This window comes from Moschus berezovskii, chromosome 15, assembly GCF_049115385.1.
Source record: "Moschus berezovskii isolate FMDL1 chromosome 15, NW_MosBer_1.0, whole genome shotgun sequence".
NCBI lineage: Eukaryota > Metazoa > Chordata > Mammalia > Artiodactyla > Moschidae > Moschus > Moschus berezovskii.
Genome location: NC_142474.1, coordinates 74,092,415 through 74,109,391, shown reverse-complemented (window position 1 = coordinate 74,109,391; position 16,977 = coordinate 74,092,415). Strand labels below are relative to the sequence as shown.

The window sequence follows — 16,977 nt, the reverse complement described above, 5'->3', positions numbered from 1 at the left end:
GAGTAAATTTTATGTACAAATAATCTCTATGTGTTGTATGAGTTTCTGCATGAACTTTGATCTTATTTATTCTTAGAACCTGCAGCATGTTTTATAGAAGCTGTGTTAAGGTAGTGGTTAGATCTGTAACAGAAGCAAATTATCACATTGGCGATTGATAACAGATGGCTTGTAGGGTACTTATACCATTTCACAACATGGGTTACATGAGGAAATCTGAGACATTTTAATGTTGAGACAATGATATATTGCAGTCCTACATCTGCGTGTGTTTGGAGTCTATGTCTCTGAAACACCAGGAACTTTCTTTTATATCCACAGCCCCCGTTATTGTCTCATCAAATTTATGGTGATTCCACATGGCCTCTACCACCCGATCCATAATCATACTTTTATGATTATCTCAGAAATGTATTTTTACAGTTAATTTTTCAGATCAGGACCCAGACAGAGATTTGGTTATTAGGTCTCTTAAGCTTCTTTATTTCAAAAGTAGGAAGTCAAGAAACACCTGGAGTAACAGGCAAATTTGGCTTTGGAGCACGGAATGAAGCAGGGAAAAGGCTAATAGAGTTCTGCCAAGAGAACGCACTGGTCATAGCAAACACCCTCTTCCAACAACACAAGAGAAGACTCTACACATGGACATCACCAGATGGTCAGCACCGAAATCAGATTGATTATATTCTTTGCAGCCAAAGATGGAGAAGCTCTGTACAGATAGCAAAAACAAGACCAGGAGCTGACTGTGGCTCAGATCATGAACTCCTTATTGCCAAATTCAGACTTAAATTGAAGAAAGTAGGGAAAACCACTGGACCATTCAGATATGACCTAAATCAAATTCCTTATGATTATACAATGGAAGTAAGAAATAGATTTAAGGGACTAGATCTAATAGATAGAGTGCCTGATGAACTATGGACGGAGGTTCGTGGCTTTGTTCAGGAGACAAGGGACCAAGACCATCCCCATGGAAAAGAAATGCAAAAAAGCAAAATGGCTGTCTGAGGAGGCCTTACAAATAGCTGTGGAAAGGAGAAGCGAAAAGCAAAGGAGAAAAGGAAAGATATAAGCATCTGAATGCAGAGTTCCAAAGAATAGCAAGGAGAGATAAGAAAGCCTTCCTCAGTGATCAATGCAAAGAAATAGAGGAAAACAACGGAATAGGAAAAACAAGAGATCTCTTCAAGAAAATTAGAGATATCAAGGGAACATTTCATGCAAAGATAGGCTCGATAAAGGACAGAAATGGTATGGACCTAACAGAAGCAGAAGATATTAAGAAGAGGTGGCAAGAATACACAGAAGAACTATACAAAAAAGATTCTTCATGACCAAGATAATCACGATGGCGTGATCACTCACCTGGAGCCAGACCTCTTGGAATGTGAAGTCAAGTGGGCCTTAGAGAGCATCACTACGAACAAAGCTAGTGGAGGTGATGGAATTCCAATTGAGCTATTTCAAATCTGAAAGATGATGCTGTGAAAGTGCTGCACTCATTATGCCAGCACATTTGGAAAACTCAGCAGTGGCCACAGGACTGGAAAAGGTCAGTCTTCATTCCAATCCCAAAGAAAGGCAATGCCAAAGAATGCTCAAACTACTGCACAATTGCACTCATCTCACACGCTAGTAAAGTCATGCTCAAAATTCTCCAAGCCAGGCTTCAGCAATATGTGAACCATGAACTTCCAGATGTTCAAGCAGGTTTTAGAAAAGGCAAAGGAACCAGAGATCAAATTGCCAACATCCGCTGGATCATGGAGAAAGCAAGAGAGTTCCAGAAAAACATATATTTTTGCTTCATTGACTATGCCAAAGCTTTTGACTGTGTTGATCACAATAAACTGTGGAAAATTCTGAGATGGGAATCCCAGACCACCTGACCTGCCTCTTGAGAAACCTGTATGCAGGTCAGGAAGCAACAGTTAGAACTGGACATGGAACAACAGACTGGTTCCAAATAGGAAAAGGAGTACGTCAAGGTTGTATATTGTCACCCTGCTTATTTAACTTATATGCAGAGTACATCATGAGAAACACTGGGCTGGAAGAAGCACAAGCTGGAATCAAGATTGCCGAGAGAAATATCAATAACCTCAGATATGCAGATGATACCACCCTTATGGCGGAAAGTGAAGAGGAACTAAAAAGCCTCTTGATGAAAGTGAAAGAGGAGAGTGAAAAGGTTGGCTTGAAGCTCAGCATTCAGAAAAAAAAGATCATGGCATCTGGTCCCATCACTTCATGGTAAATAAATGGGGAAACAGTGGAAGCAGTGTCAATTTTTTTTTGGGGGGGCCTCCAAAATCACTGCAGATGCTGATTGCAGCCATGAAATTAAAAGACACTCCTTGGAAGGAAAATTATGACCAACCTAGACAGCATATTAAAAAGCAGAGACATTACTTTGCCAACCAAGGTCCGTCTAGTCAAGGCTATGGTTTTTCCAGTGGTCACGTATGGATGTGAGAGTTGGACTGTGAAGAAAGCTGATTGCCGAAGAATTGATGCTTTTGAACTGTGGTGCTGGAGAAGACTCTTGAGAGTCCCTTGGACTGCAAGGAGATCGAACCAGTCCATTCTAGAGGAGATCAATCCTGGGTGTTCATTGGAAGGACTGATGCTAAATCTGAAACTCCAATACTTTGGCCACCTCATGCGACGAGTTGACTCACTGGAAAAGACTCTGATGCTGGGAGGGATTGGGGGCGGGAGGAGATGCGGACGACAGAGAGTGAGATGGCTGGATGGCATCTCCGACTCGATGGACATGAGTTTGAGTGAACTCCGGGAGTTGGTGATGGACAGGGAGGCCTGGCGTGCTGTGATTCATGGGGTCGCAAAGAGTCAGACACGACTGAGCGACTGAACTGAACTGAACTGAAGCTTCTTTATTTAGAGCAGCCCAGGACCCCTCCCTCATCCCTGACACTTCTGACTTTTTGTGGAAATTGCGTCAATTGTTCCCTAGAGCGTCCCCTCTTCTCTATTTGTTCTGCTGTCGGCTGCCCTGGGTCGCCATCACGGGAAGTCCCCTGAGGGGCGTGACCGGGCAGGGGTCTAACTCTTCCAGCAGGAGCCTTCCACTGCGCGGGGGCAGCAGGCTTCGCTCTGTGCTGCATCCCGTCAGGAGGCTGTGTTTCAGATTCTCTCCCTCTTAGTGATGCTTAGACTGTTCACCTCTTTAGCAGACAGAGCTAGGAAATGCATGTTTTTGACACTGATCATTTCAACCCCAGTTTTTAATTTAAGCTTCTTGTTAAATGCAACACAGATGCAACTAGCAGGAGGCGGGCTGTCCTCTGTCTGCACCGGCGGGAGCTGGTGTCCGATTGCACTTAAAACCCTCGTCACTTCTGGTTCTCCAGCCCAGTCCTTTGAGGATCTTTACTTCTTTACACATTACACAGTTTGCTTTCTTTTACATTTGAATCTTTTCTCTTACACTGAAAATCTTGGTTCTGAACCGTATTTATTAATTGCTTCTTTACATTATTCTGGGTGTAAAAGTTTTCGAGTAGTTTTCGAGATCCTACTGTTGACAGAATACTGTGTGGAATTAAAGATTTCCTAACAGCTCTGTTTCTCAGTATTCCACTGAAGATGTGTAGTCAGAGTACAGTATTTTGAAGTACCATGCTTGAAATGAGTCTTCTCCCCTCTGTGTGACTTGATCACCAGTTTAAGCACAGGTAGACGTATTTGTTTATCTGCAGCCCCTACAAGGATTGCTGTCCTTTTTCATTATCTTTTTTGAATGTATAAAGCTTATGTTTCTGAAATCAAAGCTTTGTAACAGGTGTTCTCTGAGAAGTCTTGTTCCCTCCCTATCTCCTGTAGACTTTCTCTCCTTCCATCATTGATAGCTAGTTTTTAAAAATTAGTTTTTGATCTTTTCTTTTGCAGATATTGACAAATAAGTATAGATGTATTTTTCTGTTTTCCTTTTCCATGAAAGGTAGCATTCTGTAATATTCTATACCTCACTTTTTATCAGTTTCTAAAGCTTTTTCTCCTTTTTACAGCTGAGTAGTATTCACTGCGTCCATCTGACATGATTTATGTAGATCCTCACCCATGGATATTGGATTTTTTCCAGTGTTCTGCTTTTAATACTTTTGCCACCATGCATGATCTTAGGCACAAGTCAGTTTCTGTTTTAGCTAATGCATCTTGGGGACACAATTCTACAGTCAAAATTTCTGGCTAAAGGATAATGAATGTATCACTTTTCTAGGCATTGCCATATTCATCACTGGAATTGTATGTCTTGAAGTCCCACAAACTTTGTGTTAGAGTCTAGCAGACTTTTTAAAGCTAACTGGAAGCATGTCAGTTGCTCATGCACACATTTTATGGGGAAAATGAGCTTTCTCCAAGGAGAAAAGAACACGGACTCTGGAGAAGTACTTCCTTCTCACTAAGGCTGGTTAGGAGACATCTGTTGGTCCAGGGGCTCCAAGGAGGCCCCGGAAACACAGCCCGTTTGTGTGACCAGTTGATTCTTAGTCTAAAGACATTGCATGAGGAAAGGACTTCTGCTTTTTCTCTGTTGAGGCTTATGAATCCATCTCGGAACATCCTATTTCAGACGTGGTGAAGTCCACTCTAGTCAGCAGTTAGTTGTTTGTACACATTGGCAGGAACATGAGGGTTTGTATATTTTCTGTTCTTTCCTGTAGCAGGTAGGCAGACCCTGAGAGACAGAAAAAAACCACATAAATCAGAACCTTAGACCCGGATTTTGCAAAAAAAAAAAAAATTGGATAAATAGTTGTAATTCAGGAAAACCCATGCAATCATCCTTGTTTTGTCAGCACGTATTTGAGGTCTTTCTGGCATGCCAGACCTGGTTACCCTCCGCTGTGGCGGCAGCAGACCAGACCCTGGTCCCTGTTCTCGTGACGTCTCCCATCTGGGAAGACGCTGGCATTTGACACGGTGTCCACTGTGTGCAGACGATGCGTACCTGGCACACGCTATTGTGCATCTTCCTCACAACAGCCGGCTGACCTGGGTGCTGGGTCTGTGCCTTTTGCAGGTAGAGCAGCAGAGGCTCAGAGCCTGCTCACGGGAATAGCCAAGGGCTCGGGGAAATGGCCATGGGCAGGTTTTGAAGCTCACTGGGCTGTGAAGAAAATATGCAGATCGTTTTTAATGACCCAGAGGCAGGTCAGCTTCAGATAAAATCCAGAAGTAGTCCTAAAATATTGTAGCCAACGGTTTCACGTGTTTGTCCATTAAACCTTTTTTTTTTAAACCAATCATTTTAGTAAGAATGCAGCTAGACTGGGTCCCGCTGTGCGTGTTCTTTTGGAGCTGGTGTTCCATGCAGGGAAAAGGCAGAGAAACAAGGGAAGCCGCTGTGGTCCATGCTTTTCTCATCTTGGGACTCATATGATGTCCTAGAGAGTTGGACGTCCAGGTAGAAAATTGCAGAGGCACTGCAGTGACACCCTTGCTCTCTCCTTCCCAGGAATACTTCTTGCAGGCGGAGCTGACGAGTAGCGTGCTGAAGACAGGCGTGGTGCGCTGCTGCGTGGGCCAGTGCAGCAATGCCATCCCTGTGGACGCCGTGCTCACCATGCGCAAGCTGCCCATCACCTACGTACGTGTCTCGGCCGCTGTCTCTGCCCTTCCCAGCATTTAGCTCAGTCATCCGAGCTTTATCGCTATTCTGGGCCATGGGTGAGGGAGGTGAAGGGGAAGCTTGTCTGATCCTTCCATGAGGAGGTCTGGAGGTGCGCTGTGGACCTCAGCATCACATACACTGGACCCCATGGGGCCAGGCCAGGCGGCAGTCTGGGAGGCAGGCTGGTGCAGACGCTCAGTTGAGGACTGTTTCCTGTGGGCCCGGCTAGCTTTTTCCTGGCTTTTTCATCTTGTACCTTAATACGCCCTGGGAACTTGATAAAGCAGAGTCTACCCTGGATGCTTTGCTGGGGGAGGTGTGACCTCAGGGCCACACAGCAGGTCTGAAAGCATCGGAGTCTGATGGAGGGGGGTCACACTTGTTGGTGGAAAGCACTTGTCCTCCAACTGTCCCCCTCCCCTCCTTTCCTTACTCCGCCCTGCAGAGCAACAGGAAAGAGAACAAGGGTGGGTACCTGTGCCACTCGTGTGTGGAGCAGCGCATCGGGCCGCTGGCCTTCCTGACCGCCTCCCCTGAGCAGGTGCGCGCCATGGACCGCACGGTGGAGAACGTCGTGCTGCCCCGGCACGAGGCCCTGCTCTTCCTCGTCTTCTGAGTGCTGGGATGCCCAGGGCACTCCTGCCCCTGCAGACAGTGGCGTGGGGGGCTCCCTCCCTGAGGCCAGACTCGCTCACAGAGCATTTTCCAAGGATGATGACGTCGGCCAGAGTTGGACCTGCTTTGTCTTCACCCCTGGAGGTAGCCAGACCCTGCCACCCCTCCTCCACATCAGTGGGCCAGGAACATGGGGGATGGTCTTTTGATAAAAAAAAAAAATTTTATGTATTTAAACTTTTATTACAAGGTCTCAATTAAACAGGCATTGTAGCACTGGCATTCCACTGTGTGAGGCCCCTGCCTTCACCCTGCTGTTTCTGGACTTTCCGTTTCTCCACTTACTGTAGTCAAAGCTTTGTGACTGTTCATATCACACACTGAACATAGTAGGAGGCTTTATGTCCAGGGACAACTGACACATCAGAAACGAGATTTTTCATGCTCTGGGGAGTCACGCGCATGTGAGACCCAGGGTGCGCCTTTGCCATTGTGGGGCTCACAGCCTGAGCAGGGAGGCACACGACACATAACAAGTGCACAGTGACTGCAGCTAGGTGTCTCACGTCCCTCTGGGAAGAACAGAGGACCAGAGCCCGAGAGAGGGGCAAGGCTGGCCAGCCACCACGCGGGGACACAGGCAGTTGACTCCTGGTCAGGTGCTGGGGGGAGTCAGTAACACAGCTGTTCTCACAGAGGCGTGGCTCAGCCACACGTGGATCCACTCTTTGCACGTTTTCGCCATGCAGCACATCAGAGATGCAGACGGCAGGTGGGGCACTGCCGGAGCTCCCCGGCTCTGGTGTCTGAGCCCAGGCCGCTGAGTGGGGAGCGGGATTCTCGCCTTGGGCGGCGCCCCTCGTCTCTCCCACGTCGGGCCTCTAGTGGAGCTTAGTGAGCGAGCAAGCCACTGAGGAAAGCAAGGGTGCTGGCGAACAGGGTGGCTGTGTGGAGAGGGTGAGGGCTGCGTTAACATCTGCACGGGGAGGAGGATTCACACGGTGGGCCCTGAGCACAGCTGGGGCAGACTTCCTCACTCCACTCCTGGCCTGGCCTCGCTTGGTGCTCCTGGATCACTCGGAACAAAGCAGTGAGTGGGAGGGAGTGGTTTGGATTTGCAGAGTGCAATGTTTAGAGTCGTTCAGTAGAAGGATTTGGGGAGGGGATGGCCTAGAGAGGGCCCCACGAACACGTTTTCTGGAAGTCTGGTTTTGCTCACTGGGGAGGAAGGCGCTTGCGATTTTTGGAGGAGTATGTCCTAGGCCTCCACGGATCACCTGTTGGGCAGGCCCGACCATGGGTCTCTGGAATCACATGCAGCCCTGACTCGGAGAGGGCAGTGAGGACTGTGATGCTGTTTAGAGGGGGGTTTAGGGGAGCGCGTCCAGAGCTGGAGCCGCACTGCTGCTCTGGGGCCCAAGAGGTGTCCATCAGAGTGGAGGGTGGGGGACCACCAGAATGGGTGGTGCTGGAGCCTTGTTTAGTATCGGAGTGAGTGGCTGCTGCTAAGTCACTTCAGTCGTGTCCGACTCTGTGTGACCCCATAGACGGCAGCCCACCAGGCTCCCCCGTCCCTGGGATTCTCCAGGCAAGAACACTGGAGTGGGTTGCCATTTCCTTCTCCAATGTGTGAAAGTGAAAAGTGAAAGGGAAGTCGCTCAGTCATGTCTGACTTGTAGCGACCCCATGGACTGCAGCCTACCAGGCTCCTCCATCCATGGGATTTTCTAGGCAAGAGTACTGGAGTGGCTTGCCTTTGCCTTCTCCGGGAGTGAGTGGCTAGCTACCTACTAAAGGAGAGAACCTTCTAGAAAGAAGGAGCAACATGAAGGACAGACATGTTTGTGGTCACGGTACCACAGTAAAACATCAGTGTTAGTATTTTGGTACTTATTTAAAAAATAATAGGATCCAGGAATTGATACTGGTACTTTATTTTTTAAGCGTTATATAAGAATTTCTAAAATGTCAGTAAAATCAAACAGTTGTGTGTTTCAAATAGAAAAATAATTTTTAAATACACAGTAAAAATAGAAATGTTATTTATTTTAGTTTTTCAAGGAAATCAGTGATCAGTTTATTAATATAGAAATTCCTATATAAAATTTATAGTTTTGTTAAATATACTTATAAAGTTAATTCTATTTATTTTTATTACAGATTTTTTTATTGAAGTATAATTGATTTACAATATTATGTTAGTTTCAGGCTTACAACATAATTTAATATTTTTATAGATTGCATTCCATTTAAAGTTATTAAAAATGGTTATATTTCCCTGTGCTATACAGTATATCTTTGTTGCTTATTTACTTTATACATAATAGTTTGCATCTTCTAATCCCATACCTGTGTAAGTGTTAAATATCCATTATCATTTTAATATGAGTGATTAGATGAAAAAAATAAAAGCGTTATTCAAAAATATAAACTCAGCACTACATGGAAATGAAAGTCTTTTAGAGCCTTTATTAAGATTAGTCTTTAAAACATGGGGCTTCCCTGATTTCATTTAGTTGTAAATATATTTTTGTGCACATTTTCTGTAGAGGTTTGTTTTGTTTTTACACCACATAAATTGGGAGAATAAGGAAAATAATTATAAGCTAGTTCCAGATATTTTTCTTTGGTTCATTCATTTTTAAGTAACCCCTTTTCATTGATAACTTAGATGAGATCTTTTTTCAGTTGTTTAAGAATGTGCAGTCTGCTAATAGCAAGTTCTAGTTTTTTATTTCAAAGTTAGGATTTCTGATTTGTCTCCATCTTCTCTGATTTTATCATGTGTATAGAGGTTCTGATGGCAGAATTACCCATATAAAAGCAAATTCTGTTATGTCATGTCATATTCCGTTTGTTTAGAAGTTATTGGAAATAAAAATTATTCTTGAAGTGTTAAAATATCATAGTGCATTGTAGATTTTGCATTACTTTGTCGTTTCATATAATTATTCTCAAGGCATATTTCAGATTTTAGATTTTTTTAAAAACTAGGTGATAGCATTGGACCAACTTAAAGCATTGGAACAGAGAAATTTTAAAATAGCACAGAATATCAGCAACTGAAATTGCAGTCACTAAAGGTATGACCTGTAGGAAATGTTTGGAGAGATGGGGTGTGTTTGGCTGGGGCGTGTGTGCAGTAAGAGCAGGCTAGGGAGGGGCCGTGTCACCAAGGGCGCTGGACATGAAGGAGTGTGGGTGGTGTCCCCAAAAATTATGAGAAGTCAGTGAGAAATTGTAAGACATTAGATTTTCTTTTCAGGAAGAGCATTTCAGTTGTAGATTGGAGGATGTTTTGAGAAGGTCAGCTCAGTTAAGAGGCTCAGAGTCATGATCTCAGCTAGAAATGACATCTGCTGGGCTGGACCAGCACAGGTGAAGTGGTCCAGTGAGGTGGGCTTGTCCTCTAGCGCGTGGTCCTCAGAGTGTGGCTCCCAGGTGAGCAGTGTCACATCCCCTGGGACCTTGGTGTAAATGCACATTCTGTTCTTCACCCACATCTGCTGGGTCAGAATGCGTGAGACTGAGGCCAGCAGTTAGTATTCTTTTATTATTGTTACATTTTATTGGAATGTTGTTGCTTTACAATGCTGTTAGTTTCTGCTGTACAGCAGTGTAAATCAGTTATAATACATACACATGCATCCCCTCTCTCTTGGGTTTTCTTCCCATTTACATCATCAGCACATTGAGTACAGTTCCCTGTGTGCTTAGTTATCAGTTTAATACATAGTACTGTATGTACGTCCACCCCATCTCCCACTTCATCCCATTCCCCTCCTCCCCACTTGGTATCCATACGTTTGTTCTCTGCACCTGTCTCTTCATTTCTACCTTGCAAATGAATCCATCTGTACCATTTTTCTAGACTCCACATATGAGAGATATTTGTTTTACTCTTCTGATTTACTTCATTCTTTATGACAGCCTCTAGGTCCATCCACATCTCTGCAAATGGCACTGTTTTGTTCCTTTTTGCGGCTGAATAATATTCCATTGTATGTATGTACCACATCTTTATCCATTCATCTGTTGAGGGACATTTGGTTGATGTTGATGTTTAACGAGCCCTACAAGTAATTCTGATGTGCACTGAGTTCTGAGAACTTCTGCTCTCGGGATTAAAGAGGTCGAATCAGTAGGACTTGGGGCTTCATTGCGGGTAGTAAGTTGGTGGTAGGAATCCCGACAGGACCCCTGGGTTTCTGGCTTGTTCGCAGTGTGGGTGAGGGTATCCTTCATTGGGACGGAAAACACAGGGTGTAGTACGTTTGTGTATAAACAATGATGGACTCGGTTTTGACTTGTCAAGTTTGGGTGTTTATAAGAAACCCAAGTAGGTTTGCTGGTGGGGACACGGGTCTGTAGGTTAGCAGACTGGCATGGACTGGAAGCAGTTTCGAGTTGTCGTGTGTAAGTGGCGGGTGGGGAAGACCAGCATGAGGGTTTCTACGAGTTCACTCCACCATATTGAGAGAGCAGAGGAACACCAGGCTTGAGCTGAGAAAGGAAGAGGATTCTCTGAAGGAGGCAACAGCCAGTTCACAAAGATGGAGTTGCTGCTGAATTCAGGAGAGGAAGGGGTTTAAGTGGAAGTGGCTTCAGCATCCAGCACTGCCCAGACCAGCGGGGGTGGGGAACAAAGTTGCAAAGCCAGAGGCAATGTTAGCATGGTCAGTTCAGTGAGGCCAGGAGCGGGACCACGGAGGCTAACGTGGGTGGGGCCTTTAGGTAACTGGACATGATCATGAACCAGTCATACGTGTGTACTTTGGTTGCTTCCTGAAGCCATACTTCAGGGACAGCAAATAGGATGCTTTTTTAAAGGCATAAACCTGTTTGGACAAAGACAACAGGAAGAAAGTGACAGCCACGAGAGTCTGGAGGTTGGGAAGCAGATAAGTGAGTGATGATTGACAGCTCATCTGAGAAAACCGAACTCCAGGCCCAAGAACTCTGACAGGGGGTGGGACTCGATGGTGCTGGGACCACGGGAATTAGGAGTAAAGGTGGCGCAGGAACAGTGCCAGAGAGTTTGTAGAAAAGCCAGTTACATCCTCATGTTCTTGCTGTCCTGTGAAACTGGGCATCTCGTCCTCAACCCTGGCGGAATCCAGGGCTTTGGTCTCTGGGAAGGATGAAACAGGAGGCTCTCCTGGAAGAGACCAGGCACAGCTGAGGGCCAGGGCCACGGTGGACACAGGCCAGCGTTGTCACGAGCTCAGGCGGCTGCAGCAGAAGGCTTGTAACCTACAGGCTCACACTCCCCAGCTCTGGAAGCCGGGAGTGTGAGGGGAAGGCACTGGCTGGTGTGTTGCCTGCTGAGCACTGCTTCCTGGTTCACAGAGAGCATCTTCTCACTGTGTCCTCACCTGAGGAAGGAGCAGGGAGCTCTCGGGTCTGTTCCCAGGATGCTGATCCCATCCCGAGGGCTTCACCCCATGACCTCATCACCCCCAAAGGCCCCATCTCCGGACACCATCCCCTTGCGGGGGGGTTGGTTAGGAATCAACATCCTAGTTTTATACACACATACACACACATGCTAGATGGGAGACCAACAACTTTTGTAGGGAGTAGAACAGCTTCACCCAAAACACCCACAGTGATGTAGATTCCTTGGGTGACTGGCCCCCTGGAGCCCCCATCGGCATCAGACCACCCAGATGCTCAGGGTTTCAAACAAGGTTTTAGTGCTCGACCCTTAAATAGGAGCAGCAGACCAACCAAATGTGGATCTCCAGCCATCTGAAAAGAGCCTCCAAGATGAAAGTGGGATGTCAGAAAAGAATCAACTTGAAAGAAATGGTCTGTACAAGGAAGAAAAATCTAAATTTCTTAAATATATTCAAAGAATAAGAGAAGATAGTGTATGCGTGATAACAGGATCGGTTGTGTGTGTGTATTTGGAGACAAAAGTATAAAATGAAAAACCAATAGGATAGTTGAAAGAAAGAAGTTGAAAAAAATAATACAGGAAGTTGAAGAAAAATTAAGATTGAAAGGAGACACATGGTCAGAACCACCTTAAGAGGTTGCGCATCTCAATGCCAGAGGAGTTTCGGAAAAAGAAAACAGGCTGGCAACTTTCATTTTTAATTATGAAAAACCACCCAGAACTGAATTATGAGTTTCCAGGTTGAAATGCTCAGCAAAGTATATGAAAATAGACCTCCAGCGAGCCCACTGTGGTGCAGTTTCAGGATCACCAGAGATGGAGATCCTACAGGAAATGCAAAGATCCAGGAGCGGAAACGTCTTCAGGTTATGCAACTCCACGCCGAGGAGCTGCACCTCAAAACCCAGGGAAAGTGATTTCCAGCCTAGCATCCCAAACCCAACCAAAGGACCAGTAAAATAAAGGTGCTTTTACATGTAAAAATGTCATCCACCATGCTGCCTTCCTCAGGAAGCTGCAGGAAGGCTGAATCCCAGCAAAGGAAAGGGCCGGTCAGGATGAGGAGGACCTTCCCCAGCAAACAGCAAGCCTGACCCGGGACGGGGGAGTCCTGGGCAGGATATTTCTGTAGAGGGCAGAGTGTGGGCTGGAGTTGGTGATGCATACAGAGTAATCCAGATTTGTTTCCCTGGAGTCTGGGTGAGGTCCACTTCCTTTGATACACAGCAGCATGGAAGAGAATTAATACCCCAAAGTGGGAACTCATTTGAGAAGGAGGGAGGGAGCAGGCAGCCACTGGGCCCTGGTTGTCCAGTATTTACATTGGCCTTATCCAGGAAGCAATTTCAATGTTTATGAGCCTGGTAGACACACTTGAGACACTGTGCAACTTGTTTGCTCTCCCGACAAACCTGGAGAGGCAGATGGTGAGGCAGGCTCTAGGGTGATTGATCAGCACATAGGTGTCAGGTTGAAACCAGTGTGATCTCCAAACCCATGGTGTTTCCACCACCAGCTAGAGGTCTTCCGAAAACCCAGATCTGTCAGAAACAAAGTATCAAAGACTTTCAGGTGTTCTCAGCCATGGCATTCTTCAAACCAAATTTTACTCACAATAAATAGAGCTGCCATAATTAGAACTCAGGGTAGCAGCTAGAATTCCTTCTAAGCTCTCCCCTGGGAAGCCCCCAAGCTGAGCAGCCTCTAAGGGTTCTGGGAACAGACCAGAGACACTGCAGCCACATGTAGCCCAGGGGGCGCTGGACCTCTTGGAGTTAGAGCAACCCTGGCGCCCTCCTGATCTCAGGTTTCTCAAAGGAGATTCTGAGGATTCCATACATGTTTGGTAATTAGTGCCTTTGGTTCTCTGCCCAGATACGTAAAGAAACAGTCCTGTGCAGATAACCAAGTTAATGGTGATGGAGTCCATGAGAAAGGGCCCCCTGGGTAATGCCTGGGACTTGAGCAGGACCCAAAAATTCTGCTGATTGCAACCAGTCCCTGCACAACCTTCACTCTTTGAGGTTCCTTTTGTTTCAGTTTGTTTATATAATAGTCACTGAGCAATCTTCCTGGAACCAGCTAGGGTCACAGCGACCCCTGGAGCGGGGGAGGGGGTTGTAGGAGACCCACAAAGCTGCACAGTTGGTGAGTGTGCCATTCCAGGCCACTCCTGCTCTGTCTCAGGCTGGTAGCAGAGCTTATGCTGTTTTTCTGTCATCTGTAAGGCAGATCACCATTCAAAGTTATTCTTCCTTTCCTACTTCTCTGTGATTAGCAATACCTGCTTCTACTACCGAATCATACTGGTGGGACTGCTTCGGTGACAAGTAATGGAAACTGAGTCTGTCATAAGGAAAGAAGATGCACTGGACGAATGTTGGGGGCTCGGAGGATCACAGGAAGTTGGAGGATTAAGTTAGGTAAGCTGGGAGGAGCCGAGGCAGACCAGAGAGCTAAGACAACGGCAGCGTGACAACCGCTTGGTGCTTCGGAAGCATTGCCGGGTGCTGCTCCATCAGTTCTGTTGTGTTTGCTAATTCCATACTCAGTGCTTCTCACCAGGTGAGGGCATCTGATGGGCCTCACGTGGGTCTGGGTCTGCACCTGGTGGGAGCTGGAGAAGGGGATATCAGCCTGTCTGCGTGTGGGCAGGAGGTCTCCAACATGATTGCAGATCACTTTGCCAACAACGATGTGTTTAATCAAAACTTTTCCCAGTAGTCACGGGCAGATGTGAGAGTGGGACCATGAAGAAGGTTGAGCCCTGAAGAATTAATGCTTTTGAACTGTGGTGCTGGAGAAGACTCTTGAGATCAAACCAGTCCATCCTAAAGGAAATCAGTCCTGATTATTCATTGGAAGGACTGTTGCTGAAGCTCCAATACTTTGACCACCTGATGTGAAGAGCTAACTCATTGGAAAAGACCCCGATGCTGGGAAAGATTGAGGGCGGGAGGAGAAGGGGGCAACAGAGGATGAGATGGCTGGATGGCATCACCAACTCAATGGACATGAGTTTGGGTGGACTCCAGGAGTTGGTGATGGACAGGGAGGCCTGGCATGCTGGGTTCATGGGGTTGCAGAGTCAGACACCACTGAGTGACTAAACTGAACTGAACTGAGGGATGGAAAGACAGATGCTGGTCCTGGGCAGTACCGAGGTAGAATCTCCCAGGACACTTCCCCTGATTCTTTCCCTCATCTTTTGTCAGCCCACCACATCTCTGAGAGGCTGGGTGGCCCAGCGACTTGCTTTGGCCAATGAAATGAAACAGATGGGCCCATAAGATGCGGTGGTCCCCACCCTTAAGGAGCCTGGCGGTTTCTTCTTTCACCTGGAAGTGGTCTGGCTGTCCCGAGGCCACCATCTGTGAAGAAGCCCCGGCTAGCCACGTGGAGCATTCAAGCAAGGAAGCGCTAGGGCCCCAGACAAGGGAGGTCTTTCCAGACCTTCTAGCTCAGCCCAGCCACGAATGGAACGCAGACAAGTAGGCAACATGAAAAGCAGACCTGCCCGGCTGAGCCCAGTCAGCCCCTAAGGGCAGCAAGCAGTAGTGGTCTGGAGCTGCTGCCGCGGAGGCCCAACGCGTGGTGACAGTTCGAAGGAAGCGGCATCACATCAGGTCCACCTGCAGGACCCGGTTGGCTGAGTCGAGGCTTCCAGGTGGGATGGGAAGTGGTGGTTTTGGAGAACTCACAGTTGGCCTGCAGGTGGGCACAGGTGTGAGGGAGTGGGACAGAGTCCTGATGTAACAGAAAAAGTGCACCAGAGACCTCGTGCCCCTCACTTGCCCTTCCAGGTAGGTTGTTACGGTCTCCAGGACGACTCCTCGTTTCTAGGCACCTCGTGTCCTCCCAGGCCAGCCCTCTGGGATCAGTCACTATCTGAATATAGAAATGGGGGACATGTAGAACTTGAGGTGCTTGGAGGTGTCAGACATGGATGGGGAGGTGCCCCAAGGTTACCTCCTTTATAACTCTGCCTGAGAACTGGCTCTCAGAACATTTTACCTTATTTTGCTTAGGAGCATTTTAAATTAATTTTTTCTTTTTATAACATATAGATTGTGAAGAATTATGGGCTTTGAGAATTTATTAAAGGCATGATTCAAAATGAGCTACAGGAAACATCGGCATCCACAGGGTCTTAGCCTGAGATACACCGTGTGATCATTCATTCAGTTGTGTCTGACTCTTCGTGACCCCACAGACTGTAGCCCACCAGGCTCCTCTGTCCACGGGATTTCCTAGGCAGGAATACTGGAGTGGGTTGCCATTTCCTTCTCCAATGGAATCTTTTAGTTTGTTGATCTAGCATTTGTTAATGACCTTCAGGGCAATGCGTCAGTCTCTGAGAGAATTCAAAGATGAACACATAGTTCTTTCCAAGATGTTCTCTGCTTGATGGATGCATTCTGGGGCCTTGGTATGTTTTGCCATCATAGAGGTTGTTTAAACCTTTCCCTAGAAGGACTGCACCACCTGGTAAAAGAATTCATTTTATCCCTTGGACTGAAAAAAAAAAAAGAAAGCCCTGATTGAGTGATTGATTGATCTGTCCCCACCCAAGCCCTCTTGGTCCTTTTAGACCTCAACTCCACCCAGCCCTGCTTGCTGCTATGTCTAGATCTAATTTTTGACATATAATTCACCCAGCTTGAACTTGGTTGGTGCTTGGTGGACGGCAGACTTCGTGCAGGACCTGAGCCAGGTGATTCCACAACATCACATTGCTCACTGTCCCCAAAATGATGTGAACTTGAACCATAAATCCATGAGCTATCCCTGTGACCCAGCCCTCTTCCATCCCAAAGAAACATTTAAAATCCCTGGCTCCACTGAACATGTGCCTTTTTGTTGATGTTGTTCCTGTTAAATAAGTTTTTAAAAGAACAAGGGTCATACACTTAAAAATTCTTGTAAAGAACAAACTGGATCCAGTTATTAATAAACTCTAGAAACTTAGGGACAAACAGCCGGAGAGAGAATCAAAAAACTGTAGATAAGCAGTGTATGTAAGGATAACCGGATAACCAAGTGTATGCAAGGCTCAGCTTGAGTGTTAGTGTTTCCTGCTCGTTGAAAGAGACAGTGAAAATGGTACAGCTCTGAAATCCCCAACACCAGCTATTTAGAATTCCTACTCTTTCTTCCGTCACCCTTTTTTTTTTAATTAATTTTTTTAAATTGGAGGCTAATTACTTTACAATATTGTAGTGGTTTTTACCATACATTGACCTGAATCAGCCTTGGGTGTACATGTGTTCCCCATCCTGAAACCCCCCTCCCCCCTCCCTCCCCATCCCATCCCTCACGG

At 46.5% G+C, this 16,977-nt stretch overlaps 1 protein-coding gene across 3 annotated transcripts in view; it reads left to right on the top strand.

Annotated features, from left to right (window-relative positions):
* FBH1 (F-box DNA helicase 1) overlaps positions 1-9,159 on the top strand; it is a 51,807-nt gene extending 42,648 nt beyond the window's left edge. For all 3 annotated transcript variants that reach the window (XM_055426876.2, XM_055426882.2, XM_055426890.2), the window contains exons 20-21: positions 5,486-5,617; positions 6,087-9,159. In XM_055426876.2, the coding sequence (XP_055282851.2) occupies positions 5,486-5,617; positions 6,087-6,257 (303 nt within the window). In that variant the 3' untranslated portion in view covers positions 6,258-9,159. The remainder of the gene's footprint in view (positions 1-5,485; positions 5,618-6,086) is intronic.
* Positions 9,160-16,977: the final 7,818 nt, after the last annotated feature.